The following is a 25,902-nucleotide window of genomic DNA, read 5'->3' as shown; positions in this document are numbered from 1 at the left end:
TCCTCCTCCGGATGAGAAAGGCGCCACAGCCATGCCCGGGGCCGCCGCCCCGACGCCCAGAAGATGCAGCAGCGCCACTGGCCATCTTCGTCGTTGAAGAGGAGGTCGAGACCTCGCCACCGCGAGTAGCTCTGGCCGACGTCACGCCACGCATCTCAGCAGATACAGAGGTATGGAGGGCTCCGCCTCTCACCCCTTGCCGCTCCCAGCGGGCGCCCCGCCACCGCCACGTCGAGCAGCCTTTGGCCGGCGATGCCTTTCGCGGCGGCGGAGTGAGGAGAGGACGGAGGAGAGGGCGTTGGAGGGGCTCATCATTAGATTCCCTAGGCGGCGCGCCGCCGCCGCTGCAAGGGTCGATACATTTTTAAAAAAAAGACTTGAAATCAATGCATCTGAAAAACTTATAATCGGTAGAAACATAATTGTATATAAGAGACAAAGATTAATTAACTACTAGGAATACCCACGTACTCCATCGACAATGGAGGTAACACCCGTAGGTTAGAGCATCTCCAGCCGTTGGGGCTCCCCAGGCCGAAATCCGGCGCTATTTAGCGCCGGATGGATGTAATTTTTGGCCTAGGGAGGCCCATTTTCCCAACGGCGAGCCCAGGATGGATGAATTTTTTTGACAAATAGCGACGAATTCAAACAAAACAAGGCGAAATTCGTTCAAACATCAGCGAAATTTAAAGATATTTAACATATAAAGGTGAGTTCATACATATTGTAAGATCCCAGAACATAGGAACACCGAAGGGTAGATTTAGAAATGGGATGTACATTTCATCGCAAAACGAGGGAAGTTTTGGCGCCTTATTGCATAAAAACCTAAGGGGGGTCGAGGTTCTCTCTCGTTGCTATTAGGGTTAGGCAATGTGAGTGTTAAGAATTTCGACATGATCTCTTTTGCAACTTGTTGAATTTTGGGAGATTATTTGAATTGACAATTCATATTTGAATTCAAACTAAAGAAATAATAAGTAAACATTATAAAAAATGAATTATGAATTCATAATTCAAATCACATCACACATACACAAAGAATTCATAAGTAAATATTGATATTACACCAAAGCTCATAAGCAAAACTTGAGCTTTACAAGAATTGATAGAATAATAAATAGAGCAAAATGAAACTTGAGCTTTATTGATCATATACACACATTACATTGTCTTTACAATATTTATCATACAAGAATTGATAGAATAATAAATAGAACAAAATGAAATTACAAGAATTGGATGGAATAATAAACAAAATAAAAGAAGATTACAAGAATTGTATTCTATCCTAGATCCTAAACTAAATGTCTTGGAAGGATTTGTCCTTGGATCATCTTGAGCTTGAAACCTGCAAATAAGAAGAAGAACTAGACAGGGGTTAAACCAAGTTGAATGGATCGTAGCGAACAAGAGGGGGGGAGGGTGAATGGGCGCTACACAATTTTTATGTCTTTTTCTGTTTTTGTGCGATGCGGAAGTAAAGGTGATAGCTTTGGTGATAGGGGTGTTCCTAGTATGATCCTAGGCTAGTGCAACAAGCAAAGGATCCAAACAAGATAGTAAAGTTAGGGAGCGGGACAAACGGGGACGCGGAGACGAGGCGAGGTTTGTTTCCCGCAGTTTCTCCCACAAAAGGGAGTACGTCTGCGTTGAGAAGGTGCTAGCCACGAAGGCTAGGCGGCCACACCACGAAGGAAGGCCTCACCTTGTTCCTCGAGAAAACCCCATGAATGAGCTTCCCCTTCTCCACTAAGTAGCCGGTCGAGGCGGCGGTTCCTTCACAAGGTTGGGGCGAGCTCCACAAACACCGGAGGCTCCCAACACCTTATGGGGCTAGCAAAACTCCAAGCTAACCTCCATAGGAGCACTTCCTCCAAGATCCCACCATAGGAACCCTAACTCCAAGATCCACTAAGGACTAGCTGGTGTTTGTGAAATCTCTCTTGGTAGAACTATCAGAGCCTCCTCCACCACTCCACAAAGTTTAGGCAAGATTGGTTGGGTAGGTGGGGAGATCCTCAAGGTTTGAGATCAGCAACAATGGAGGAGAGAGAAGGAGAAGAGATTAAACCGAGCTGGGGAAGAAGGGGCCCTTTGAAAGAACATCTCTCATATTATGTTTTGAATGTTTGATGTCAATATATGTGATACACTAATGGTTGTTTAAGTGGTACAGGGATTAAATAGATACATGTGTTTGTGTGTTGGATGTGGTCAGTGCTGTCAAAAAGATGTTGCAAAAATGTTCATCAGGCCGGATAATCCGGGCCAGATATTTCCAAAATATCCGGCCCCCAGAATTTCGGCTAAGGACCTGAAGAAGTGCTGCGCAGTACTGGGGCCGGACATTTGCCCGGATATTGTCCTGGTTTTGTTCCAGGGCCGAATTATCCGGGCCGGATATTTCAAGAATATCCGGCCCCCTCGAAATTGGCTAAGGACCTGGAGATTTGCTGCTCAGTATTGGGACCGGACTTTTGCCCGGACTTTGTCATAGTTTTGTACCTGGAGGACGGATTATCCGGGGGGCGGATTATCCGGCCCTAACTTAGGCCGGATTATCCGGCCCCCCGAAGAGCTCAACGGCTGGATTTTGGGGAGGGGTATTTATGCCCCTCTTCTTCTTCCTTACCCCTTTGCTCAATCATTGCACAAGAAATCTGCCAAGCTTCACCTCCATTAGAGCCACCTCAAGAAACACAAGATTTGCAAGATCTCCTTCCTCCCCCAACCAAATCTCTTGATCTTTGGAGATTCGAAGGAGAAGCCACCGATCTACATCCTCACCGAAGCATTTTTCATTTCCCCCTCATTTGTTTGAGGGATCTCATGCTAGTGTTCCTATTTGGTTCTCTAGTTGATTTGTGTTGATGTGTTGTTGTTGATTGTTGTATTGTTACAGATTTGGGAGCCTCCAATTCAGTTGTGGATGTGTGCCCCAAGAACCTTGTAAAGGCCCGGTTTCCGCCTCGAGGAAATCCCTTAGTGGAAGTGGGCTAGGCCTTCGTGGCGTTGCTCACAGGAGATCTGAGTGAAGCCTTTGTGGCTGTTGGTTTGGCTTGCGTAGCAACCACACTCCTCCAAACGTAGACGTACCTTCTTGCAAAGGAAGGGAACTACGGGAATCATCTCCGTGCCATCGTGTGCTCCACTCTCGGTTACCTCTATCCCATTCTATCTCCTATATATTGCGTAGCTATATCTTGCGTTGTTGATAACCTTGTCATATAGGTAAATTCACTTAGTTGCATATCTAGAGAATTTACCTTTGTGTCAAGCCTAAATTGAAAAAGAACTAAAAATTGGTTAGCACCTATTCACCCCCCCCCTCTAGGTGCGGCATACGATCCTTTCAATTGGTATCAGAGCCTCGGCTCTTATTTCGGGCTTAACCGCCTAAGAGTATGCCGGACGAGGAGCCCTCGGAAGGGGCCGCCAAGACGGTCTCCATGGAAGACTTCAATTCGTGAAGTCCTCCATGGAAGCCCAAATGGAAAGCATGAAAAAGATGATTGCCGAGCTTTTGGCTCCGGTCCTTCCCAAGGCTCCTAGTGTAGAGGTAAAGGACACGGGTGCGTTAGAAGAGGGAGATGCTTCGGAATTACCCTCATCTACCAAACCCGTGGATGGTGATAACTTAAACACTATCAAATCTCCCATTACATCTCCTAGGGGAACTAGTGGGGGTGAGAGCTACAATCGAGTACCTCCACCTTTTCTATCCCCCGATATACCGGTTCCCCATCCCCATTTGAACATTCGGGGCGACCCTCCTAAGTTTTCTATTGATAATTTCGATACTTGGCAATTTGAGTTCCGCTCTCATGTTTGCAGTGCCTCCAATGAACTTTGGAGAATCATCTTGGAAGGCTTCAAGCCATACAACCCCGACAAGTTGACTAGAAGAGAAGCGGTTGATAGTCAACTCAACAACACCGCCTTGCACATGATTCAAACTAGTGTGGGGACAAAGGACTTGCATCGTGTTCGGAACTACACCACCGCCAAGGAAGCTTGGGATGGTTTGGCCGCTAGTTGCATTGGAAGTGAGAGCACAAGGAGGAACAAGTATAATGCTCTTAAGAATAAAGCCGAAGGGTTCATGAGGCTACCGGATGAAGATCATGAAGTCATGTATGGAAGACTTCTCACCGTTGCCGATGCCTTCCGGCTTATTGGTGCCACCCACATCAATGACTCTTGGATCAAGGAGAAGTACATTGAATGCATGATGCCATTTGTACCCATTGATGTCAAGACTCTTGTGGGGAGGGAATGCTATTCCTCTCTCACCTCTCAACAAGTCGTGCACGAGATGCAAGCTCTCAAGGTGCTTGAGGAAACCTCTCATGATTCTCGCAATCGAGCTCTTGGGATGACAAAAGGTTCCAACCTTGCCTTGGCGGTCAACTCTGTTGAAGAAGTGATTCCTCAAGAATCTTATAGGGCATCTTGGAGTATGTCCTATCCGGAAGATTTGCAATGCCACTACCATGATCACATGGCCTTCCATGCAAAGTCCTTTTGGGTTGATCCATCCAAGGCCAAGGAAGACAACATCAAGAGAAACAACAAAAGTGGGTTCACTAGCTTTGGTCCAAAGACAAGATCATGTTACAATTGTGATGACAAGCGCCACTTCATTGCCGAATGCCCCTATGAGAATAGAGAGCTTCATAATGGGAGGCTCATTCCCAAGGACAAGAGCAAAGACACAAATGGCAAATATTCAAAAGCCCCCAACAAGAAATTCTACAACAACAAGACCAAGAAGGGCAAGAGGCCCTCAAGAGTTGTGCTAGTAACAAGGGAAGAATATTCTTCCAATGAAGTGGGAAGCTCTAGTAGTGAGGAAGATGAAGAAAGCTCAAAGGAATTGGCCGCCATCGTCACCACCAACATTCCCTCTTCATCTCTCTTTGACTCTCCCAATGAGAATCCTCATATCAAGAATGCATATTGCTTCATGGCAAGGTCCTCCTTGGACACATCTATTGTGCTATCAACTCAAGAAGAGTATACCTCCGGAGATGATGATGTTGATGATGAAGAAGATGCAACCTCTAATGGATTGGTCGCTCTTGCCTCCCTCTCCACTAACCCTTCATCACCAAGTGAATCCCCCAATGAGGTCATTCATGTGGAGGAAGAAAGTTGCCTCATGGCTAAATCCTCCGAGGTATCATCCCCTAACCCCTCTATGCCTAACATATCTAGTGATCTAGGAGTTGATGATGCTAGTCTAAAAGTGAAACAAGAAATGCTAGAGTTTGATTATTTCATTCTCAACCTACAAGGTAACACTAAAAAGCATGTTTCAAACCTCATGGTTCGTATTGCTCAACAAAATGATATTCTTGAGAAAAAGGGTCAAATAGAAAGAGAAGACTCTCTTGAAATCCATGCTCTTAAAAATGCTCTTGAGGAAAGTCAAGAAACTATAGCTTCTCTTGAGGAGAGGCTAGAAACTCTTGAAGATCCTCAAGATAAAATTAACAAGCTCACTAAAGCTAGGGATCTTGCTAGAGCTAAGTCTAAAGTGCTTTTAAAGGAAAAGGCCAAATTTGGTGTTGATCATGAGAAACTTGTGAGAGATCTAGATGATCTAGACAAGGCACACAAAGCCTTGAAGAGTGAATACTCTCTCCTCTCCAAGTCTTATGAGCAACTTCAAATTAGGCTCGATTCATATGACATACCTAGTACCTCTACTCCTTCATGTGATCACGCAAATGTTATTGAGGAAAATGCTAGGTTGAAGGATGAACTTGCTAAGGCCTCCTTTCCCCAAAGTAAACTTTCGTTGGATGATCTCTTGAGTAAGCAAAGATCAAACAATGGGAAGGAGGGCCTTGGTTTCGGTGCCAAGGCAAAGAAGGCAAACAAGCAAAAGGCCAAGCCCGCACAAGAGAAGAAGAAAGATATCTCTAATGGTGAAGTCCCTAAGGGCAAAACCATTAATAATGATGATGCGGGAAATGCTAACCCTCACTATGTTTTATTTAAAGATTATTAGGTGATGTTTATGATAAATATGTTGGCCCATATGATGGTTATGTTGCGTGGTCTATTTGGGTCCCAAAGACCCTTGTTGCTAACAAAAGAGGACCCATTGAGAAATGGGTACCTAAATCCAAGAATTGATCTCATGTAGGACTATGCCGCCGGAGGTTCAAAATGGGTACTTGATAGTGGATGTACAAGTCATATGACCGGCGGCAAGAACCTCATCAAGGAGTTGAGGCCTAACATAAATGATATCACCGTCTCCTTTGGCGATAATTCTACATCCGAGGTATTGGGTTTTGGCAAGGTTGTGGTTGCACACAACATTACTCTTGTGGATGTCATGCTTGTCAAAACCCTTGGTTACAATTTACTTTCCGTTTCCTCCCTTGGCAAGATGGGTTTCGCCGTCTTTATTGATAATGATATTGTGGTCCTCTTGTGGAGCAAGACTCTAAAAGTCGCATTCGTTGGGTATCGCGAACACAACTTGTATGTGGTGGACTTTTCGGGGACCACCACGTCAAGTGCGATGTGCCTATTCGGAAAGGCGGACGTGGGTTGGTTGTGGCATCGCCGCCTAGCCCATGTCAACATGAGAACTTTGCAAAGTCTTCACAAGGGGAACCATATTGTGGGACTAATGGAAAATGTGTCTTTTGCCAAAGATCGTGTTTGTAGGGCTTGTGTTGAAGGCAAAATGCATGACTCCCGCATCCAAGCAAGACCATCATCTCTTCCAAGAGGATCTTAGAGCTCCTTCATGTGGATCTCTTTGGTCCCGTTACTCATGCAAGTCTTGGTGCGAAGAAACATTGCTTGGTGATTGTTGATGACTACTCAAGATACACTTGGGTCTACTTTCTCAAGACGAAAGATGAGACTCAACAAATATTCATTGACTTTGCTACCGAGGTGCAACGCCAACACAACCTCATCATTATGGCAATAAGAAGTGACAACGGCTCCGAGTTCAAGAACTACACACTCAATGGTTTTCTTAGTGATGAGGGGATTCGACATCAATATTCTGCTGCTTACACCCCTCAACAAAATGGTGTTGCGGAGAGGAAGAACCGGACTCTTATGGATATGGCAAGATCTATGATGGCGGAGTATAAATCCCGCTATAACTTTTGGGCCGAAGCCATCTCCACCGCTTGTCACTCCTCCAACCGGCTCTATCTCCGCAAGGGCTTGAACAAGACTCCATATGAAATACTCACCGGGAACAAGCCTAATATCTCATACTTCAAGGTGTTCGGGTGTAAGTGTTTCTACCAAATCAAAGGGGTTCGTTTATCTAAATTTGCTCCTAAAGCTTTGGAGGGTATATTTGTTGGTTACGGTGCCGAATCTCACACTTATAGAATCTTTGATATTGCCTCCGGGATTATCATCGAATCTAGTAGTGTGAAGTTCGAAGAAAATGATGGCTCCCAAGTGGGGCAAGTTGATGTATGTGCAGGTGATGAAATACCTCAAGATGCCATAGTAAGAATGGGTGTGGGATTTTTCCGCCCCATTGAGGGACACGGTGTGGCGTCTCGGGAAGGACTATGCTCTACCACGGTGGAGCCCTCATCTTCTCAACTTCAACAAACCCCATCAAGTGAAGCAAATGATGCACCAACCCAAGAACAAGAACAAAACCCTCCCTCTTGTGTGCAAGATCAAGGACGAGATCAAGGACAAGATCAAGGACAAGATCAAGGTCAAGGTCAACCAAGAATTCATGATGGTTCCGACGAGTATCCATTTGATATTTGCTCCGCACCAAATGATGTCCAAGATCAAGCACATGATGTTGAGCACTCTCAAGAAATGGTAGTTGCTCAAGTTGAAGGTCAAGACGGGGACCCAAACGATCAAGTTGATCAAGTGATACCTCCAAGGCCAAGAAGAACCAAGGAGGAGATCGAGGCCCGTCGTCTAGCAAGAAGAGATAGGAACCTTGAGCTTCGTGGACACACTCATGACAAGGTTCTTGGTGATGTAAGGGCAAAGGTTTCCACTAGAAGGCAATTGGCTAACTTTAGCAATCATCATGCTTATATCTCCTTAGTGGAACCCAAGAAAGTATTTGAAGCCCTTGAAGATTCGGATTGGTTGGAAGCTATGCACGAAGAACTCAACAACTTCAAGCGCAACAAAGTATGGACCTTAGTAAAGAAGCCAAAGGAGTGCCGCAATGTTATAGGCCCTAAATGGATTTTCAAGAACAAGCAAGATGAGTTTGGAAATGTTGTGAGGAACAAGGCTAGATTGGTGGCTCAAGGGTTCTCTGAAGTTGAGGGAATTGACTTTGGAGAAACCTATACTCCCGTGGCTCGCCTTGAGTCCATCCGTATCCTTCTTGCTTATGCATCGCATCATAACTTTAAGTTACAACAAATGGATGTGAAAAGTGCATTTCTTAATGGTCCTTTGCATGAAGAGGTTTATGTTAAGCAACCCCCGGGGTTCGAGGATCTCAACTTTCCTAACCATGTCTACAAGCTTGATAAAGCTCTTTATGGTCTCAAACAAGCTCCTAGAGCTTGGTATGAGCACCTTAAGGAATTATTGGTAGACCGTGGATTTGATGTTGGGTTAATCGATCCCACTCTTTTTACTAAGAGGGTCAATGGGGAGCTTTTCGTTTGCCAATTATATGTTGATGATATTATCTTTGGTTCTACTAACAAAGCTTTCAATGATGAATTCTCAAAGCTTATGACCGATAGGTTTGAGATGTCTATGATGGGAGAGATGAAGTTCTTCCTTGGTTTTGAGATCAAGCAATTGAGGGAAGGAACCTTCATCAATCAAGCAAAATATCTCCAAGACATGCTCAAGAGGTTCAAGATGACCGAGATGAAGGGTGTGGCCACTCCTATGGTTACTAAATGTCATCTTGCACTAGATCCCAATGGTAAAGAGGTGGATCAAAAGGTATATCGCTCCATGATTGGATCCTTGCTTTACCTTTGTGCATCTAGACCGGACATAGTGTTGAGTGTTGGTGTGTGTGCAAGGTATCAAGCTTCTTCTAAGGAGAGCCACATGATGGCTCTCAAAAGAATCTTTCGGTATTTGGTTGATACCCCAAGATATGGTATTTGGTACCCCAAAGGCTCAAGTTTTATTCTCAATGGTTATACCGATGCGGATTGGGCGGGTGACAAGGATGATAGGAAATCAACTTCCGGGGCTTGCCAATTCCTTGGTAGGTCCTTGGTGTGTTGGTCATCTAAGAAGCAAAATTGTATATCTCTCTCCACCGCCGAAGCCGAATATGTTGCCGCCGCAAGTGGATGCACTCAATTGTTATGGATGAGGCAAACTTTAAAGGAATACGGTGTCATTTGTGACAAAGTGCCTCTATTATGTGACAATGAAAGTGCCATCAAGATTGCCTATAATCCGGTGCAACATTCAAGAACGAAGCATATTGAGATCCGGAATCATTTCATTAGGGATCATGTTGCCCGTGGTGATATTGAGCTTATCTATGTTCCTACCAAAGATCAACTTGCCGATATATTCACGAAGCCTCTTGATGAAGCAAGGTTCACTTATTTGAGGAATGAGCTAAACATCATTGATTCAAGGAGTATAGCTTGACCATCTTGCAAACACACCTTCGTCTCAAAACCTTATTTGGTTTAGATGTGGGCATGGAAATAGGGGGAGTGCGGTTTAAATTATTGAGCTATCCCTCCCCCCTTAATGCCAACATTAAAGATTTCATTCTCGCTATATCATATGTTGATATGTGAGCTTCAATGATGAGTATCGGTTTGGACCCAAGATATATCTTCGCGGTGCCATACCATAACACTCATATATGGTGGCCTAGGCCACCACACTCTTCTTCGTGAAGAGTTGGAGTTATTTGGATCTTCATTGGACTTCATTGACATCTCCATGTTCTTATGGGAAATCACTCTAGTTTGGCCTTATTTGCTCATATCTTGCAAACTTGAGTGATCATGTACCATTAACAGTTTGAGTCTTCTAAACCCAAGCCTACACTCATCTATAAGCCATTTCCATCTTGCTCATTTGTCATGTTTGGTAAAAAACTTGGAGTTTGAGCTTTCTCGGACGGACGATCTAAGTTGCCACATCTTATTGGTAAATTTGCATCTTATATGTGAGGTGATATTTTATTGCACCACATATGGGTACACAAATAACCAACTAAAGATAGGCGGGATTGACGGAGTTCTGAAACGTTCCAGAACACCGGATTATCCGGCCTGGGCGGATCTTGAAAGGGCTGAGGACGAGGCCGCGGGGGGGGGGGGGGGGGGACGGTTCACTCCACCCCCCACGCGCCTCTCTCTCCTCTCTCTCCTCTCAAGGTCGCCGGAGACTCTCCTCCTCGCCGGAGTTGCCCCGTCCACTCCCTCCCGGAGTTTTTGGGTGGATCGGGTGCTCCTCCCTCCTAGCTACCTTCTCCTCCAAGCAGCTTTCGCAATGGATGCGGGTATGACTCACAATCCCTAACCCTAGGTGTTGTGTTTTGTATGGGCTATTTTCTTGGTGGATTTGGTGTCTAGTTGTTCCAAATCGCTTGTAGTGTACTCCTCTTGCATGCTATAAGGCCGATCTGTTCCAAAACAAGTTTTTGATTGCAAAATCTGCGAGATTCGCAGGGCCGGATTATCCGGCCCCCGCGAGGACCGGATTATCCGGTCCGGCAGATTATCCGCCCCCTTGGGGCACCGGATTATCCGGCCTGGAGCTTCATCGCCACCGCAGTTTTGATTCAATCTATCTTGTTTTAGATTTGTACCAGCTTATAGTATGTTTCTAGAGTGCATTACTGTATCATACATGACTCATGAGCATTACCTTTTCTTTGCTATCCATCTTTGCTATTCACAGGTCGTACTTCTCTTGGTACCTCTCGGAGACGCCCAAGGGCTGATCGGTCAAGTGATGAGTTCGTGCCCAACGCTCCGCGCAAGTCAACCTCATCTAGGCACAAGAACAAAGCCTCAAGGGAAAACTACAAGGCTATGGATGGTGTCTCTTATCAGGCAATCCGTTTGAAGAACTGGTATGAAGACCTACCAAGGGATGAAGAGACTGAGGGCAGAAAATTCTGGTGCATGGAGCAGGAGTTCATCTATAAAGATGTCTATGAGCCCATGAGGAAAGTACGCCTTATGCAAGCTATCGATGTGGACGTTCTGGCAGTCAACAATCACTTTGAGGATTCCATCTGGGTGGCTGGGAGGTTGGGCTTGAAGGATTTGATGAAGATTCAATGCGACTATAGCCCAGAGTTGGTGAAGCAGTTCTTTGCTACGTTGGCCATCAAGACAGATGAGGACCGCACTATGGAGTGGATGTCTGGCTCCACTCACTGTAGTGCCACATTGCACCGTTTTGCTGCTATTCTTGGAGTTCCTGCAGAAGGAGGCCGTCGTCTCCATGGACCTCAGAGGACTGAGAAGAATGTATTGTATGATCTCTATACGTTTGCTGGAAAGGTGGGGGAGTCCAAGGGGCTGCTTCCCATCTATGGTCAATTGCTTAGGTTCTTTCGGGCCACCATCGCTCCTAGTGGTGGTAACAATGATGCTCTCCGGGAAACTCTTGTGGACCTCATGTACCTCAGCTTCCGATGTGCCCGTGATAAGAATGAGGAACGCAACTACACTATTGATATCATGGACTACATCTTCCATGAGATTCGTGATGCCATGGTCTCCCGGACCACTATACCTTATGCGCCTTACATCCAGCTCCTCATCAACAACACTGCGGGCGTGCGTGGTGAAGATTTGAGCGGGTACTCTTATTTGAAGCACACTGTCAAGAAGGCCTACAAGCTTAAGCCTGTCTCTTCTGCTGTTCCTCCACCTGACTCATTCATGGGTGATGCTCGCTCTAGTGGATATGCTCCTGCTCGCCATTCTGACCTCCCTGCTATGAAGAAACAAGTGAGCAGGCTCAGTTGGTTTCAGCGCCACATCCTCTGCATGAACATTGAAATCCACAAGGAGAACTATGCGGCCAGCCGGGAGCGTTCTGAGATTAAACACACTCAGGCGGTTATTCTGCACAAGCTCAGTGGTGAGCAAGGACCCCCTCCTCAGCCTCCAGTTCACCCAGGTTACAGTGGGTGGCATTCTGCACAGGTTCCGTGGAGTGATCTTGATGACTGCATTCAAAGGTCCAGCCACACACGCCGCTCTCCGGATGCCCCTGACACTGATGAAGAAGAGGAAGAAGAGGCGTACGAGTCCGATGATGAAGATGTCTCCGAGTGATCCCCATGGGAGCGAGTAGCATCGCGCTTGTCCCCTTTTTGGCGTTTCGATGCCAAAGGGGGAGAAGTGTTCTATTAGGTTTTATCTCGGGGATTTGCATGATTTGGGCACAAGCATATGCGTTTATCATTCTTCTATTGCTTGTGTTCCCTCTTAGTTGAACTATTTGCTTTGGTTGTATTCCGTTTTAAACTATGTGCTATGTGGTGTGAGACATTGTTTTTGGTTTTCGGTTTTCAAATTGTTGAGATCAAGACTATTATATCATGTGTGATGCTATATCTCTGTATCATATATCTACACGTGGGTATGACTTCTAGCATCCTATCTCAACTTCATATATATATATATATGTCTCTTGTTAGAGCTTATGATGGATACCTCTAGTGTTGAGGCACCTCAATCCTATGTGTTGTGTATTTGTATTCAAATGCAAATTACTTATATGCACACATATAGGGGGAGTGCCTCTATGTTTTTGCCATCATGCTTGCCTCTATAGTTATTCTCTTGCAAATCCGTATATTGTCATCAAACACCAAAAAGGGGGAGATTGAAAGAACATCTCTCATATTATGTTTTGAATGTTTGATGTCAATATATTTGATACACTAATGGTTGTTTAAGTGGTACAGGGATTAAATAGATACATGTGTTTGTGTGTTGGATGTGGTCAGTGCTGTCAAAAAGATGTTGCAAAAATGTTCATCAGGCCGGATAATCCGGGCCGGATATTTCCAAAATATCCGGCCCCCAGAATTTCGGCTAAGGACCTGAAGAAGTGCTGCGCAGTACTGGGGCCGGACATTTGCCCGGATATTGTCCTGGTTTTGTTCCAGGGCCGGATTATCCGGGCCGGATATTTCAAGAATATCCGGCCCCCTCGAAATTGGCTAAGGACCTGGAGATTTGCTGCTCAGTATTGGGGCCGGACTTTTGCCCGGACTTTGTCATAGTTTTGTACCTGGAGGACGGATTATCCGGGGGGCGGATTATCCGGCCCTAACTTAGGCCGGATTATCCGGCCCCCCGAAGAGCTCAACGGCTGGATTTTGGGGAGGGGTATTTATACCCCTCTTCTTCTTCCTTACCCCTTTGCTCAATCATTGCACAAGAAATCTGCCAAGCTTCACCTCCATTAGAGCCACCTCAAGAAACACAAGATTTGCAAGATCTCCTTCCTCCCCCAACCAAATCTCTTGATCTTTGGAGATTCGAAGGAGAAGCCACCGATCTACATCCTCACCGAAGCGTTTTTCATTTCCCCCTCATTTGTTTGAGGGATCTCATGCTAGTGTTCCTATTTGGTTCTCTAGTTGATTTGTGTTGATGTGTTGTTGTTGATTGTTGTATTGTTACAGATTTGGGAGCCTCCAATTCAGTTGTGGATGTGTGCCCCAAGAACCTTGTAAAGGCCCGGTTTCCGCCTCGAGGAAATCCCTTAGTGGAAGTGGGCTAGGCCTTCGTGGCGTTGCTCACAGGAGATCTGAGTGAAGCCTTTGTGGCTGTTGGTTTGGCTTGCGTAGCAACCACACTCCTCCAAACGTAGACGTACCTTCTTGCAAAGGAAGGGAACTACGGGAATCATCTCCGTGGCATCGTGTGCTCCACTCTCGGTTACCTCTATCCCATTCTATCTCCTATATATTGCGTAGCTATATCTTGCGTTGTTGATAACCTTGTCATATAGGTAAATTCACTTAGTTGCATATCTAGAGAATTTACCTTTGTGTCAAGCCTAAATTGAAAAAGAACTAAAAAATGGTTAGCACCTATTCACCCCCCCCCCCCTCTAGGTGCGGCATACGATCCTTTCACCCTTTTATAGGCTCCTCCAAATCCAGCCGTTATGTGCAGATCCCGGACAACCGGTACTACCGCTTGGGTAAGCGGTAGTACCGCTCTGGGTTTGAAATCATCCCGCAGATTCGCCACGTGGGGTCGAAGCGGTAGTACCACTAGCGGTACCACTGATGGTACCAACATGGCCTCTTTGAGCCCCGGACTCCATCCGGTACCTCAGCGGTACCGGAGCGGTAGTGCAGTAACCTGAATTACGGTACCTAGGTGGTACCATGCCGGAACTACCGCTTGTGAGCGGTACTTCCGCTCATGGTACCGTAAAGGTAACGTAATCCACTCTGTGGGTATTTTCACGTGTAAGTCCCAGAGCGGTACAATAGGGCGGTACCAGTAGGGTAGCGGTACTACCGCTCCTGGTACCAGTAGTACCGGTCAGGCAGATTCTGCATTTGTCTCTTACCCTCTCCAACCACGTCACCTCGCGACACACACACAAAACTAGAAAACCTATAATCTACGCTTGAGTCTTCCGATCATGAGGTGTTCAGCGAGGGCACCGTGCCCTGCAAATCTATCAAAGACAATCTATGCACACGGTTAAATTCATTCAACTGTTGTTATCAAACACACAAAACACGAGGTGTAGACCTTGCTCTTTCAATCTCCCCCTTTTTGGTGTTTGATGATAACACAAGAATTTGCAATATAGCATAAGATATTATGATAAGGTTCTAGATTTGCAAAAACTAGACGGAGATCCCCCTAGACGTGTGCATAATTAGAATGTGCATTTGAATACAAATACACACATCCTAGAGAAATAACTCCCCCTAGATTCTACAAACCAAGCGCATATGCAACAAGGATATTTGACATGTCTATATAGCATATGCACACTATGGAGGCAACACATGATAATGCAAGGAGCTTTGGGTGAATTTGTCATACCTTTGCCTTGAGAAAACCCAAACTTCCAATAGTAATGCCTCCATAGAATTGGTGTAGCCACAATAGATGAAAACCGAGAACCAATATAGGCTACCACGAATAGGTCTTATTACAAACCGGGGGAGATCCACGAATAGAGAATCAAACTAACAAGCATACGAATGAGTTTCTCGAATAACTAAGGATAAAAGATGATGCCAAGGCCGAAAAACCAAAATGAAGCACCGATTCATTGGCATCCCCATGCAAATACCCGTCCTAATAGAGCAACTTCTCCCCCTTTGGCATCGGAACACCAAAAAGGGAGAGGAAGCATGCTAACGCCCCAAGGGGATCACTCGTCATCCTTGTCCTCGTCTTCTTCCTCCTTGTCCTCCTCATCGCCCTCGTCATCATCATCACCATCTTCATCCTCATCATCCTCATCTTCGTCTTGAACGTGGGCCTTGTCATGAGGTGGTGGAGAGGGGCGCACGATGCGCTCGGGGATGGATTCCTCGGAGCTTGACCAAGTGTGCTTGGACTTCCACTATTCGGGAGGGGTGATGTTGTTCTCGGAGCCATCGAAGATAGGGAGATTCATATGAGCCATCATCGCCTTTTGGCATTGACAGATCTTCTTGCTATCGACGTGGGCTTGGTACATCCTATCTTGGAGGTCCTCCTTGAAGCAAAAGGACTTCTTCAGGCGAGCGGTGAGCTTGGCGAAGAGGCCTTTGGTCTTGACGGAGTTGGGCACAAAGTCAGAGTCATCACTATCGGCCTCCTCCTCCTCCTTATCCTTGGGAGCATTCTTGCCATACCTTGGGAGAGAGTGGTTCTTGACGGCGGGGTTGTGCTCTTTGTGGATGGTGATTGGGTAGCATTGTTCCAGGAGGTCTCCACAGACGGCTTCATCCCACTTGAGACAAATGAGCCTCATGATGTATGGTGCATATTGGGGGAGCTTGCGGGGGAAGGCACAATCTTGCATCTCATGCCAAATGTAGTCCATGATGTCCAATTGCTTACCCAGAGGAGGTCGGGATAGCTTTCCGCTTCTTCTCCCGCAAAGGACCGGCACTAGGAACCTTCTGGCGCTTGGGGGTTGGCGCACCGCTAGGGCCAGCAGCGGGTGCAGGAGCCTTCCGGACTCGAGAGGTCGGGGGCGCTCCAGGATCGGCAGCAAGCGGTACAGTATGCTCCAACACCTGACGATCCGGATCAGCTGAAACTGGAGTCGTGGGGAACGTGTAAGATATGGGAAGCAAGTCAAGTACCTCGAGGATAATGCAATCTTCTTCCTCGCTACCGGGATCATCGGCCTGAGTTCTTGATGGATGAAATGCAGAAGAATTACCGGAACCCGTGTTACGGGTGGAGTCCATCTCGTGCACAGGTGTAGTTCGGAAAGGATCCGGGTCCTCGTTGTCTTCTTCAGTGCGGTTCGTGGTAAACAAAGCCGGTTGCTCGACGCTGATGCACGCAAAGTTCTGCAACACACAAGATGAAACAAGTCAGAAGATGAATTTCGACATTCTGGAAAAGGTATTCCGGAGTCCCCAAAACCTTACTTGGGGAGCTGGCGGATGTCTGCGGTTGTGAGGCTCCAAGCCCCATTCCCAGTCAACCGACATCTTCGTTTTAGAAATTTGTTTGGCCTTCACAGCCACGTCAGCTTTAGTGAGCCGGAAGGTAGTGATCCGGGTGGGATCAAACCGTCCGCTCATCTGGCAAATCTTGTGAGCGCGGCGTTGAACGGGAAGAATCCAGTGCGCGATGAACGTGCGCACGATGTCGTCGGCTGAGAGCTCGGTTTTATTTTTAAGCTTCTTGATAAACCGGATAATCCGTTTTGTTTCATCGTGATTATCCTTCGGGTTGAACTGCTAGTTGGTTCTAACAGGCTTGCCAGGGAAGTATGCCGGAAGATTGATAAGGTTTGTGGGTCCAGACTTTATACCCTATATAAAAGTTAGCTGATTTAGAGCCCTCCTCTTGCCTTGGCTACTGTTCATGAGCTATTTATCTCCAATTGGGTAGAGACACGTACGCATCCTCTTATCTTTCTACCGTGTCAAGCACATAGTTGTTTTCCGTTTGCCTTTTTTCTTGCTATATAAAAGTTAGCTGATTTAGAGCCCTCCTCTTGCCTTGGCTACTGTTCATGAGCTATTTATCTCCAATTGGGTAGAGACACGTACGCATCCTCTTATCTTTCTACCGTGTCAAGCACATAGTTGTTTTCCGTTTGCCTTTTTTCTTGCTAGATAAACTACCGGTAACCACCGGTTCCTAGGCCTTATTCTCATTGTTGCCCACCTCTCCCTATTACTTCCTCCAGAAAGGTCTAGTGGTGGGTCCTGCCATCCACCGCTTGGTCCTCTTTTGCCGAATTTAACCGCTTTGACCGAGTTGTGAGGGAGAGCAAATCCCCCAACGCCTGCCCAGGCCCAGCTCTCTCCATGTCGCCCCTCGCCCGTCCCATCTCCGCCGCCGACCAAGAGGTCTCCAAGGCTGGCGATGCGGGGAGCTCCCGGAAGGGTTGGTCGCCAGCCATGATCTCCACGTAGCGCTGGGTGACGACTATCTCGGCGGGACGGTGGCCTACGGCGGCATCAAGACATGGCGGCCGCAGGTCGGGGATGGCTTTCTCGTGGCAGGGCAGGCGCGGGCCGATGGAGGCGACGTTGGGCCGGAGTAGGCGCATCACGATTGGAGAACGGCAGAGGAAGAGCGCGACAGCGACGTCGTCGCTTTGAGGATTGTCCCGACTCATGTTTCTTTTTTTTCCTTTGTTTTACTGCTCTTTTGTTTTCGTTCTCCCGATCTGATCTCTATTTGTTTCCTGCAGTTTCTTGTGCTACTAACAAATTGTCCTCCTTCTACGTCTCCTTTGTCAGCTCCGCCTGTAGGGTAGGTCACCGTGCCGGAGTGGCCAGTGGCGTCGTCGTCCAGGAAGCACAGAGGTCCACCTCGCCGGAGCAGTGCCCGTCGATGCCTCCCCGGCGCTAGGCGCCTAGGCCATCAGCATCCAGATAAGGTCACAGTCTGCCCCGTGCCGCGTTACCTCAATTTTCTTCGCCTTCTCTCTCTCTCTCTCTTTCTCTCTTTCACAGGTGCTCGTTTCATTGAGGAGTAGTGCCATCAAGCATCACGCCTTACCAGCTGTGGAGAACGAGGGCGAGCTCAACTCCATGTTCACCATCCCCTGCAGGAATAAGCTGAGCGTGACTTTCCCCATCACTTTCTCCCTCTCATTTGATTTCTTTCTCTGTGTCTCACTCGACCCCAAGCTTCTCCTCTTATTCTCCTCCATGGCGCGTGGGTGATGACCAGGATGAGCGGCAGCAGATGATCGCTGCCTTACCCTCATTGTGTCGCCACGCCCAGGCAGTCATGCCAAGCTGCAGTAGATGGCCGTGACAAGTACAGAGAGCAGATCCCCGATGAGCAGCGCCAGTCATCTACTCCTACATCCTATCAAGTTGTGTGCTGATTCTCTGCTCAGATCTTATTTTTATGTCTAATTTTGATATTTTCTCAAAGCCATCTGTTTGTCATTATTACAGATTTACCGCTGCCATGGAGACTGAGGTAAAGAAAGGCTAATTAGCTATACCACAGAAGAAAGAAACAAGGTAACCAAATAGCTGCAAGGGAAATCAATAACATGGGCTTCACCAAAACGGGTTATTAGCTTATTTAGAGTTCTTACCCTCTCACAATAACATGGGCTTAGCAAAAAACGGGTTATCAATTTTTCAGTGTTATTAACCTTACCCTCAAATCTAAGTACAAAAATGTAATACAGAAAACATATATGCTTGAAATCATACTGAGGGATACTCCAAAATCAGATTTAGGCGGACTGTTTATTTTCTACCCAAATAAGAAGGTACTGACATGAATTGTCAACACATTTAAACGATGCAACTGTTTATAAGGAGAGATTCAAAAATACCAATTTAAGGTCAACATAACTTTATTGAATACCTCTTCATCATGTCACTACATAAATTACAAATTATGATTAAATGATTAGTGAATAGCAGCACTGGATTGGATTCCCAAACAACCATCCACCCCGTGTAAATTAGACTAAAATGTTGAGCATTTAAATATAATTGTGAACTATAATTTCTACATGCATTGTCGTTTCTTATTCTACAAAAATATTTGGTACAGTAACAACACTACCAACCACACAATTTATACGCATAGGATAGATTTTTATCACCAAGGATTGCTCCACCAAGAGGTGAGAGCAGAAGCACGACAAATGGACGCAGAGATAGGGGATGTGGACGTACCATTGTTGTGGGAATGAGTACGACATAATCAACTCAACCAGTCACCCACTCCACTTCCATTTTCTTCTACCTGTATATTTCCAGCATCTCCCCTTTGCGTCTTGCATTCATCCACCCATAGCCTGTACTTCAACTGGACCACTCATTTATTATCTTCTGATGGTGATTTCTCCTTTTTCTGAACTGGGAGTTTCCTGTGCACACTTGCTTCGTGAAATACAAGCAGGTTAGCTAGCTCTAGCTGCTCCATGTGACTTACATAATGCTAATTTGCTCCTGGACTTGCTTATGGGACAAAGCGCAATACGTAAGTAAGGTCCAACATTCTGTCCTGAGGAGAAAAGTCGAGCAACTTGCGGTTCAGGTGAGCACCGTGTGTACGTACTGTTTTGGCCTGATGGAGGTGACGTTGGTGTTCTGCACTTTTTTGGTTCAGGAATTTATGTTTGCATGTCACAAGACTCGGGCTTATTCATTTCCTGGTTCATTGAATTTTTTTTTTCTACAGTCTTATACTGTACATGGTATTTGCCCATGGAAATTTCTCTGTTCTCTTGACATGTTGATGGCTTGATGCCTACAAATGATATTGAGGAACCGTTTTATTCGTTGTAAAATGACATTGATTTAGAGGACAAAAATGCCAGTTATGTATCCCAGTTACACATACTTTCCTAAGTCCCAAATCCTCTGTTCAAACTGAATTTATTGCAAATAAATGAAAATAAGATTTTACTTTAAATATTTTTGATTGTATTTGTCTCTATGGGCATCTAATTTGTTCTGATTGGTCTGATCTCTATTAGTTGTTGTATGACTCTTTTTATTGATTTCTTTCAACTCATTCTTTGTAAGTTTTCTGATTTTTCCATCTATGATATATGCAGCTTTGTGATCTTCTAAAGTATATGGAACGCACATTCTTAAGAAGTCTAGGTCGTCTCCTTGCGTCGAATAGATGTCTCCAGTTCAAAGACCAAAGAAGCGTCGGTCTTCACATCAAAGCTGCATGGTCCATCTTTGATGCCTATCTAAATGTAAACTTGTGGTACTTTGCAAGGTATAGCATCGCCTGCCCACAGTTGCAGGTCTCCAGTCCATGCAGGTCTCCAAGAGCTTTGGAAGGAAAGGGAGAATTCTGAAAATAAGGACACACGTGAGCCTGATGCTGTCACACAAGTTGAGGCCTCACGACTGAAGGTTGTACGGTTTAAGCAGGATAAGCTTCTCCATGAAGATCTGCTTGACATGTTTCTTTGAACGTTTATTTCCTTAATTGCAGAATCTTGCATATTACTACAGGTTGTTAAACGAGTTTATTTATCTTGCTTTTTTTGAATGAGATGTGACTACTTGGGTGAATATTCTGCGGCCCAAATGGTGATCCCTGAGGCTGAGGCGCTGAGCAGCAATAGAACCTATTGTCTAAAGAGGACATACTAATAGCTCTTTAGCCATCTCGGTGATAGTACTGTTATGAGTCTTCAGACCGGCTGTACAAATTGGGCTATTACACTATATGTGCGCTAAATAACGCCAATGTGAAAACCAACAATTTAACTCCAAAACCAAAGAAGCTTATGCAGACAGCCCACAAATTATTTTCAAATGAAGCATTTTCACAGTACATTCTTGCATCAATTGACATAACACCACGGGCAAGGTGCCATAGCTTAATGTGTATGCAATACGGTTTAATTACTGGGAAACAATTACAGGTATAAAAAATGTGCTTATCTGACCACAGATTGGAGCAACGATTTATCAAAGCACGACCGTAACAGTACAATGCGTGTACTTTTTTACTTCCAATTTAAGCGCTATAGAAGACAACATATCTGAGCAGTTTATATACGCTTAGGTTGACCAATCTATACACTTCAACGGTAAAGCAAAACTGGTTTCCTTGCATGGTACTATGGTAGCATGAACAAACGAGAGGTTGTTATTTTCTTTTTTCCATCTGGTGATTACTTCGATCCCGCTGGCTTGCACAAATTTCGGTGTGCCGGTGCAAACATGGCGCACCATCTAGATCGCCCCTAAACGAAAGAGATGGGATTGTGAATTATGACCCGTGCCCTGTCTAGGTTTCTGAATTTACGCATTGTGTGCAGCAGCTTGAAATCTGAAACCGTTTAATCCCTTAAACAGTTAAACTGCATGAGAAAGTCATATGTATCAGCTCAAAAAACTAACTTTTCTGCTTCCTTTTCTTAGATGGCATCCGACTCAATGGAACATATCTCCAAATCGATGCACACTATGTAGCTGAACAAAACCAAATTGTCTTTGTTTTTACTGTCTCTTTCTAGCGGAACAGTCTACAGGTTTCGAGATGTTGTACTTTCGATCCTTTAATTTTAGCTTTCTTCACATAATAAGTTCTTCCCAGATGCACGCAACTGCTATTCCACATAGAAATGCTCCTGTTGAGCAACTACAGAGAGAAGTGACATACCGATTGTTGATGCCTTAACCCATAGGCTCTCGAGCTCAGCGTCGGCAGCCTGGGTTGCCCCGCTCTTCCCTCCCGTCGGCACTGCCGTCTGGTACGCGAACGAGCTCCACCGACCTCCATTGAACGGAGCTTCTACCACGTCACCCTCCGTCCGAAGAACGCAGGGCGTCCGCGCTCGCAACGATTGGCCTCCGCGACTGCGGCCTGGACGTGAAGACACCCGCAGAGGCATCGCTTCGCATCCCCTGCAGCATGCTGCCCGCCGCCGTCCCAATCACGCCGCCCGTCTTCTTCAGCTACGGCACCCAGAGCTAGCACCTCTCTTCTGGTCACTGTTCTAGGATCCACTATTTTTTTCCCTCACCCGTTCCTATCCTCATCTCTGTTTTATTTTTTGAGGGGGTCCTCATCTCTGTTAAGACCGATGCTGCTAGATGAATCGACTATTTTAGGCCCGGATCTACTGCTGCGGCCCATGTAAAGAGCCTTGACATAGCACACCAAATAAACAGAAGATGAAACGGTGTCTTATGGCGGCGCTTACATGCTCACGTTCTCTCAAAAAAAAAAAACAGCAACCCGTGTACACCAGCCGTCCTGAAACAGCAAGTCTTACAGTGAAAGTGGTATCCGGAGGCACTCCTCCTCTCTCCTTTTAGAACAGCCGAATCAATTTCAGCCGACGGTGCCCCTCATAAAAAAATAATCACATTTTGTAAGGAAAAAAAAGCCACGGGCGCGGCGTGCGCCGCGCCACCGCCAGCTAGTCTTAACATAAAAGAAAGTCTATTGCCACTTCCATCAAGATTCTAAGCCGGAGAGCTTATAATACGGGCTCTTCTGGCGGCGCGTGATTATGCACGCCCCGCACTGGACTATTGGCTTGGGAAGTGGTAACTTTGGATCCTGGATGGAGTTGATCCGGCAATTATAGAATCGAGCAAAGGTCTCGACAGTAGGCCAGAGACCGACGTATCCTTCCATGAAATAAACAAATGAAGATAGGTAGAAAACACGTTGCTGGGAAGATGGTGGGGTTGAAGATTATATAAATTAAGGAAGCGCCGGAAGAAGTCCGACGCCGGCAGGCCGAAGCTGCACTCGAAGTGAGCGGTAAAAACCACTACTTCTCCTGGATTCAACACGGGCTCACGCTCAAAACCTGGAATCGGCAAGATACCCCTTCGGGTATCCTCCGAGACCGGCATAACCAATCTATCTCGGCCTGGGTCATATCGAAGCCTCTCCAGCAGCCTCGCGAGTAACCCGCGGGATTTGGGCCGGCCTCTTGATCCTGCCCACCGGCCTCTTCCTCGTGCTCGCCGGTTTCTTAATCCGCGGCATCTTCATGCCCCCCAGATATCTCGGGCCATTCGGCCTCTTCATCCTCTCCGGTCATTCGGGAGGAACCGGAGAGCTCTAAATCGGACTCTTCGGAAACCGTAAGTCTAACTGTACCGGAGCTACCTAAAAACAACTTCCACAGATCCTACTCGCTCGTGGAGATCTAAAGACAAGAAAAAAGAAGAGAAAAAATATGTAAGTAAATCTACCGTACCCGAGGATGAACACGAAGAAGGCTAAGGAGAGAAGGAGATGGGAACGGTGCGCACTGACTGCGAATGGGCGGCGGAGACCCTCCTCGGTGGCGCAGCAGTGTTCGCCGGAGGAAAAGGACCTCCGGCGGAGGACGACAGCGGAGGAGCACGAGGAGCAGTTCGTAGATGGTTCGAGGGGAAAATGGCAAAAGGAGAGGGAGACGATGGGAGTGACGGCGAACCGTCGCCCCTTAAATAGGCGGGGGCACTTAGTGGGCCGGAAGCGGTTCGGCCCGCGACGGTTCGGCGGTTGGGCCGCCACGTGGTGCCGTGATACACGTGAAATTGGAGCGGCCACACGGAGGGTCATACGGATCAGGTGCGGCGTCTTAAATGCGCGCGGGAGATGAGGGATTTGACCCTCGCTGACACTGCGTTGTCCGATACAGTACGCATGTTACTGACATGCACTGGTCTCGATATATTCTCGACTTCGCCGAGAAAAACTTAAAGACTAAGAAACCGCCGAAAAGAGGCACGACAAATCACAAGACCACATGGGCATAGTGTTCGGACTACATGTTGAAACAATATAGAACTCTATAGATCCAGTTTGCCAAATAAACTCTAAATAAATTCTAAAATATTGAATATTAGACTCATTTCGAAGAGTTCATCGCGAGAAAGTCAAATATGCAAACATAATCTCATTTGCATTTGTTACGTGAACATTGTTCTTGTTTTGGAATTATTAGTGCAATTGAACAAGTGAATCTTTTCATATGAGTGGGCAGGAAGATGGACCTCATAGATGGATAGCCGTATGAACAGTGGTGATATCACACTCGCCCCATTTCAACTGCACGGTTGCATTTTAAACGTTTACACGAGCGAAGGATATGACACGGAAGAAGAAAAAACATAGATATATTTGCAGTTCTACACACTAAAATGCATTTACATACATCTGTAACCTATCTACCTGACGACCTGACAGGCCGGAGAAATTTACGCATGCATCCTGTCCAGTTCCTCGAGACGGCCATGCATCCCTACTGACTGGCCCTACCCGCATGGCCAAATATGCTGAGTGAAAACTGGACAGCAGCGCCGCCCACCGCACTCACTCTATCGCTCTGGTTAGCTGACCTAGCTGTTGCCACTTCCGGCGTCGGGCCATGCCCAGCCGGCCAGCCTGCCTGCCAAATCCGTGTAAGCTCCAACCCACCACCGTCCTCCGGCCAATTCCCGGCCGTCGATTCATCTCGCGCCGCGCAGGCTGCACTTATAACATCCATCTAACCAAAGCTACCACACCACACCTGCTCACGGAAAGGGAGCTCACGAGCCATTGTCCACAAGAGACTCAAGAGTCAAGAGAGAGAGAGAGAGATCTAGCTAGCTAGAGAGTGCAGAAGCCGGCCGGCGGAGCGCGGTGACCGATCGATCGATCAACCATGGCCGGCGGCGTGCGCGCGGTGGCCGGGATGTACGTCGTCCTGGGGCTCTCGGTGGTGTGCTTCGCGCTCTACGCCATCTCTCTCGATCCCACCGCGTTCCAGCAGCTCCAGCTCCAGGTACCCACTCCTCTCTTCCCTCCAGCTACCTAGCTAGCTCACTTCGGAATCCGAACTGTTCACTGCAACCATGATTTTTATTTGTTAGATTTTCCATCAAATCTGTAGTAATAATCAGGTCACCGAACCCATGCATGAGTACACACTACACAGTGAAGTTCAGTTGAACCACGCACACTGCTACCTACAGTAGTTTCTACAAATTTGGCTAATGCTAAGCCGTCCAAGATTAATCTTTCCAAGTCCAGATCGATTCTTAGACGATATATATAGACGAGGTGTATTGGATCCGGTTCATCTTTTCACTGATTCCATTGCGTTCTGCTTTCGAGAATACTCCAATTGAACGGTATACTACTCCTCTAAATGCAGATGATCAAGGAGGACCCGGGTCACCAGCCGGAGGAGGGCCAGACCAGCTGCGCGGCGACGGCGGCGGAGGCGATGGCGATGCGCGCCGACGCGGCGGTGCTGCTGCTCTTCGGCGCGGGGCAGGCGCTGATGGCCATGGCGGCCTTCGCGGTCGCGGGGGCGAACCCTGTCGGCACCCTCCTCGCGCTGCTCCTGAGCATCCCCATGGCCGAGAGGGCCATCGCCATCTTCCCCGGGGTGCTCCTCGTTGCCATCGGGCGCTGCCACGACCACGGCTTCTACCACCAGCTGCGCATCGCCGGCGACGTCATTATCACCGTGCCGTTCGTTCTGCTCTCGATCGCCGCCGTCGTCGTGGTCTTCTGCGGCAAGGCCGACGCCTAGCTGCACCCTGCGCGAAGACCACTTATCTGAGTACTACTCTGCCGGCCGGGGCATTGAATCTGAGCGCTTGCATCCTTAGGTTAATTTGAGTTGTGTGTGTGTGGACATTTTCGTATTGCCGTGACTATGTTCGTGCTAGATAGGAGTGTTTGAGCAGTATATCAGTCTGCCACCAGCCCACCACCACCATTGAGCATTATTATTGTTCTCATCAGTCATCACAGCTGTGGTTAGTTGCTTACTGTG

The 25,902-nt window shown here is 46.8% G+C and overlaps 1 protein-coding gene and 2 long non-coding RNA genes across 4 annotated transcripts; 2 read left to right on the top strand and 1 right to left on the bottom strand.

Annotated features, from left to right (window-relative positions):
• Positions 1-1,130: 1,130 nt before the first annotated feature.
• On the bottom strand, positions 1,131-19,462 carry LOC139832006 (uncharacterized). The gene is made up of 2 exons (XR_011746438.1): positions 19,325-19,462; positions 1,131-1,354 (listed from the first exon to the last, which is right to left on the bottom strand). It is a non-coding gene; the product is annotated as an uncharacterized lncRNA (long non-coding RNA).
• Positions 17,465-20,650, top strand: LOC127308903 (uncharacterized). Of its 2 annotated transcripts, XR_007856849.2 has the most exons (3): positions 17,465-18,498; positions 18,584-19,688; positions 20,212-20,620. It is a non-coding gene; the product is annotated as an uncharacterized lncRNA (long non-coding RNA). The 2 variants fall into 2 exon arrangements; XR_007856848.2 differs by having other exon boundaries at positions 17,465-19,688; positions 20,212-20,650.
• A 3,871-nt stretch (positions 20,651-24,521) lies between these two features.
• Positions 24,522-25,874, top strand: LOC127308905 (uncharacterized). Its single transcript, XM_051339820.2, has 2 exons — positions 24,522-24,900; positions 25,273-25,874. Exons 1-2 carry the CDS (start codon positions 24,781-24,783, stop codon positions 25,654-25,656), a joined length of 504 nt encoding a protein of 167 aa, XP_051195780.1. The 5' UTR covers positions 24,522-24,780; the 3' UTR covers positions 25,657-25,874.
• The last annotated feature ends 28 nt before the right edge of the window (positions 25,875-25,902 follow it).

Source organism: Lolium perenne, chromosome 6 (genome assembly GCF_019359855.2).
Source record: "Lolium perenne isolate Kyuss_39 chromosome 6, Kyuss_2.0, whole genome shotgun sequence".
Classification (NCBI taxonomy): domain Eukaryota; kingdom Viridiplantae; phylum Streptophyta; class Magnoliopsida; order Poales; family Poaceae; genus Lolium; species Lolium perenne.
This window is presented reverse-complemented; position numbering and strand designations above follow the sequence as displayed.

Bases quoted from the DNA above. Each gene is read 5' to 3' on its own strand.
- LOC127308905 (XM_051339820.2), top strand. From the start codon at position 24,781: ATGGCCGGCGGCGTGCGCGCGGTGGCCGGGATGTACGTCGTCCTGGGG. The intron at 24,901-25,272 runs GTACCCACTCCT...CTCTAAATGCAG, and splicing joins TCCAGCAGCTCCAGCTCCAG to ATGATCAAGGAGGACCCGGG.